This window comes from Miscanthus floridulus, chromosome 4 (assembly GCF_019320115.1).
Source record: "Miscanthus floridulus cultivar M001 chromosome 4, ASM1932011v1, whole genome shotgun sequence".
Taxonomy (NCBI): domain Eukaryota; kingdom Viridiplantae; phylum Streptophyta; class Magnoliopsida; order Poales; family Poaceae; genus Miscanthus; species Miscanthus floridulus.
The window spans coordinates 34,326,692-34,331,267 of NC_089583.1; the positions used below are offsets into that span (position 1 = coordinate 34,326,692).

The 4,576-nt window shown below is 45.7% G+C and overlaps 1 protein-coding gene across 1 annotated transcript; it reads right to left on the reverse strand.

Annotated features, from left to right (window-relative positions):
- Positions 1 to 925: 925 nt before the first annotated feature.
- LOC136551293 (FBD-associated F-box protein At4g10400-like) lies at positions 926 to 2,998 on the reverse strand. The gene is made up of 3 exons (XM_066542865.1): positions 1,967 to 2,998; positions 1,745 to 1,879; positions 926 to 1,610 (listed from the first exon to the last, which is right to left on the reverse strand). Exons 1-3 carry the CDS (start codon positions 2,891 to 2,893, stop codon positions 1,248 to 1,250), a joined length of 1,425 nt encoding a protein of 474 aa, XP_066398962.1. The 5' UTR covers positions 2,894 to 2,998; the 3' UTR covers positions 926 to 1,247.
- Positions 2,999 to 4,576: the final 1,578 nt, after the last annotated feature.

Genomic DNA, 4,576 nt, shown 5'->3' on the forward strand with positions numbered 1-4,576 from the left:
CATGTCTTCACAATTTGTTTTCTGTGTGAACTGAATGGTCCTCGAGGCCTGAAACTCTCCAACTTGGAGGCTCCACTCAAGCCCAGAGTGACCAACAGCTGTGCTCAGGTAACAGCTGTAAATTTTGCCACATTGCAGTAAAATCATATCAAAGAAGGGTCCTACACTGCTAGAACACATGGAAACATTACATGGCAGATTATTGAACCTTAAAAAATCATGCCAGAGATAGCGTAGCAACATCATGGTGTAGATAGCAGCATAGTCCCAATGGAATGGGCAAGACACAAATGTAAAGAACAGGAAAAATAATGCTCGTGCAGAGCAGATATCAAAATACCCGAAGGTAGTAAACTTTGGGTCACCATTTCTCAATCACAAACAGAAATAATGGACATAGTTTGACCCTGGCAGTATTAGTATCCAAAAAAAATTGTGCATTATGGTTGACATAACATCACTGCCAAAAACAGTGCATATGTTCAGCTGATGACAATTATAAATAGTAATAATAATTCTGTAAGCTCAAAAACGATCCGTTACTTGGTACAAAATATTATACATTGAAAGGACGCAATTGTAGATTTTAAGTTTATTTCTCTGATCCTTGATAAGTGGTTTGAATCGTGATGTCCAAGACCCCATTTTGTAATTTAGTTATACAATACCAGCTTTTCAGTGCAGACAATTAGCATGCAACACTTCTGTTTGATCCAAAGATAATAGATATTTCTAAATTGACATTAATTTATTCCGATTATGTTCATCTAAAATTTTAACAATCTTATATTTCACTATTCATACATAGGCAACATCAGAATATATATCTTCTGTCAATAAGGTCAATGTAATCTAATTAGTTGAAAGTGCTGAGAAGGTAAACTTTTGTGTACACAAAAAAAGGAAGCAACAGATAAATGAAAACCAGCACCAGAATTTCACATATGCTTTTGTAAGCAAACTTCTAAGACAAGAATTGAGGTTGTTACCACATAAAAACAGTACATATGTTTCTCCAAAAGATTGACTGCTTAAACAGACAGGCAAAGTTAGCTGTTGCAAGAATTTGCACACATACTGATACTGTTCACAGCTTCAATAGAGCACAGATTTGCAGTAACTTCAGTAAGAGTGTCAACTTGCAAAGGAACAAATTAAAGGCTATCAATAAGAGCAGGAAAACTAAAATTTGGGCATCAGACATAAAGACAAGATAATCTTCTGAATGGGCATCGAATCTTCATGCATCATCTGCAGAAGTGGCTGTCAAAGGGATCATCCTTCCACAAATCGTGTGTGTGGCTATTGCATGCGAATGTTGAATAAGCACTTCTTTTGAATATAAATCGAGCACCTTGAGAAGCTCTGTTGTCCAGTTGAAGCCGTCTGTATTGATTAGCCATCCACTTATCACTGCAGTTGTTATCGGATCCAAATACCATTTTCTTTAGGACTTTTGCATTCAAAACAAAGAACTTGGCAAGGTCAACATCAGGTCTCATGCCCCAGTACTTCATCACGACCACTTGTCTAAGATGAGACTCAAGGCATTCAATTGGATCCAGTGGATTATAGCTCCATTTGTTTTTCCTACCGTTCTGTAGGTGAGACTGGATAATATAGAAAGAAAACAAAATGAAAGCAATTACTACGCCATCGGCAATGTCACACAGTAGCTCACTAGATTATATTATGTCTCAATTGTTCATATTGGCACATGAAGCAAGCAAAGGCAAATTCTCACCATGATATACAGCTTCTGCAAGCAGGGGAAACACTTGAGCAAGTCAACAATTGAGTCCAGATTAGGCCCCCAAGTGTCAAGGGCCAGAACCTTCACAGTGCGAATCAAGGTTGTCAAGCTTAGGGCAATCATTTTCTGGACAAGAATCAGGAGACAGCAAAATTAGTCACTAGCACATATAAATCCAGAATACAAGATGGAAGAATTGAAGCCTACTGCTACCTGAAAAACAGTGGTTCCAAGATCAAGTCTAGTGATGCCATCGGACAGCAGGCCCAATATCTCTAGTTTTGGCGCCCGCACGACCCGAATTGTTGCTGGACCTTCATCTGGGTAAAGTGGTAACAATCTTTCAAGGCAAGGGGCATCTTCTATAATAAGAACTTGGAGCAAGATAGGATTTTCTCCTCTCTCCCTTAAGCAAAAAAGACTGATGCCGATGCTCCTTAGAGTGGGCGAGTTGATGCGGAGGCAACCACAGCCGAAATTCCCATCCAGCAAGAGGCTCTCAAGAACAGGGCAACCACAGAGCAGGCTGTGAAGAACATCCTCCAACACGAAGACGGAACGCAAGGAGAGCTGCTTGAGGCAGGGAAACTTGAGCAATGGCGCCACCTCTCTTGGGAAATCGCAGTTCCCAAAGTCGGCAACACAGAGGGTAGGCGCGAAGCGTAACGCGGACGGCGGTAGCGGGTAGGGCAGCTGCGGGTTCTCGATCTCGTAGTGAAAATCGATCTCCCGGAGGCCGGTGAGGGCCCGGGAGCGCAACCAGCCGTCGATCCTGGCGTAGCGGTCGCGGAGGCGGATGCCGGGGAGGGCGAAGCGGCGTGCGGGGCCCGGGTGGTCGGAGAGGATCTTGGAGACGAAGAGGATTTGCTTCCGGTCCTGGCAGGTGAGGTCGCAACCGGCATCAAGGTTGAGAGGCGCCGCGCGCCAGAGAGGGCGCCACCGGCGGGAGAGGATCTGGGTGCGGGCGCCAGCCTTGGTGGGGAGGAGGGAGATGATGCTGCCAAGAACCTCGTCAGGGAGGCGATCGATGGAGTCGAAGCTTTGGTCGCCGGCGGGGCTGCCAATCTTCGGATGTCCTTGGCCGTCGATTCCATCCGGTTTGGTCTTCTTGGCGGTGGTGCTGGCCGCGTCCTCCTCCATGGCTGGCGGCTGGCAGAGTGGGGGAGGGTTGGGCGTGCTTCGTGGGTTCTGGTGTGGAGCGGAAGGATTGGGGAATCAGGGCCGGCGGCTGGCAGAGTGGGCGAGGGTTAGACGCGATTTTGAGTTAGGAGGAGGATAAGCGGGAATGAAGTTTAGGGGGCTTTGGCAGGGCTCATTGAGCAGCTTCTTGAGCAGCTTTTGCTCGAGCCCTACCAAACGCTCCGATTCAAAATGGCTTCAGGCCAAAAGCCACCCATGAGCCACTCTTCGGCTTACACTGCAAATCATGAGCCAGAGAAAGTGGCTTTTCCCGACTCATCTCTATCCTAAACAGTAAAAAGTTGCATGTGCCCTTGACTATTCACCAAAATTACGAGAAACTTGCCATTGCTTGCTCATATATAAATTAGGAAGAAATAAATAGAAGAAAAAGGATGGGGAAGGAAAGATAAAAGATGAAAAAAGGAAGAAAAAGAAAGAATCAGGGAAAACACGAAGAAAAAAGGTATATCTACTAATTTCATTCCTCATATATAAATTATATTATCAACTACAATCACACATAAAACTCATATATGCAACCACTATACATATGCAAGGGCACAATGAACTATACATATGAAAGGGCACAATGGACAATTGACATCTTCTATACATTCTAAAAAGCTAGGAGAAGCCGTTTTGTCAAACATTTTCGTACAAAATAAGCCAGACCCAGAAAAAGCTGCTTTTCCATAGGAGCCAGAGCCAGAGCTATTTTTTCACGAGCCAGAGCCATGCCAAACGGACCCTTAGATGGTGTCAGACAAAAAAAAAAGGAAGAGGCAGATGAGCGGGAATGGAGCCTCAATGGTGCCAAACTATATATTGGGTCAAACAAGTCGGAACGATAAGTTTGCTCTTATAGCTCACTGCTGATTGCTGAAACAGCTTATTCTTTCTTTCTTTTTGACTTTAACTTTAAAATAACTCTCGGTTGAGCTATGGTGTTTAGCAAAATAGCTTATTCCGATAGTTGCAAAGGGTGAAATATATTGATATTATTATCCTTATTGTTTTTTCTTTTTTTTCTTTTTTTTTTCTTTTTCTCTTCTCCTACCTTGTCCAATCACCCACGATCCAATCACACCACACCACACCACACCGAATGTCCGCATCTCCTCCTCCACCTACCACCGCCACGAATCGGGATGTGTATGAGAGCGCTCTTGGGCCCATAGCACCACACCTTCGCCCTGGCTCCCTCTTCTGTGTCTCCGCCACCACTCCTAGCTAAAGATGGCAACGGGCCCCAATCCAAGAATCCTCTAAATTCTCCTATTAAGTGTGTGATTCGTGGGATGATCCCTCTTTTGTGCTGTTTGATTGAGAGTCAAGGAGGGGTGGGATCATCCCACTAGGGAATATTCTTGCCCCTGAAAATCGAGGGGACGAAGTCACAAGAAGTGGGACGAAGGAAGAGGCGCGCGTGGGGAGGAAGAAGAGTAGGTGAGCTCCAGCGGCGCGCGGCCAAGCTTCGGTCCTGCTGGCGTGTGGACGAGCTCTGGCCCTGCCGATGAGATCTAGCCGAGCGCGCGCGGATGCGACTCCAGCCACGGGGCTGGCGAGATCTAGCCGAGCGGCACTCCAGGCGGGATGGTGAGCGGCGCTCTAGGCGGCCTCGGCTCTGAGCTGTAACCCTGC

What these genes read in the sequence shown, in the direction of transcription:
- LOC136551293 (XM_066542865.1), bottom strand. Translation starts at nt 2,893, where the DNA reads ATGGAGGAGGACGCGGCCAGCACCACCGCCAAGAAGACCAAACCGGAT. An exon ending in TTGGAACCACTGTTTTTCAG is followed by an intron (nt 1,880 to 1,966) that starts GTAGCAGTAGGC and finishes ATTCTTGTCCAG; the next exon opens with AAAATGATTGCCCTAAGCTT. An exon ending in TGCAGAAGCTGTATATCATG is followed by an intron (nt 1,611 to 1,744) that starts GTGAGAATTTGC and finishes TATATTATCCAG; the next exon opens with TCTCACCTACAGAACGGTAG.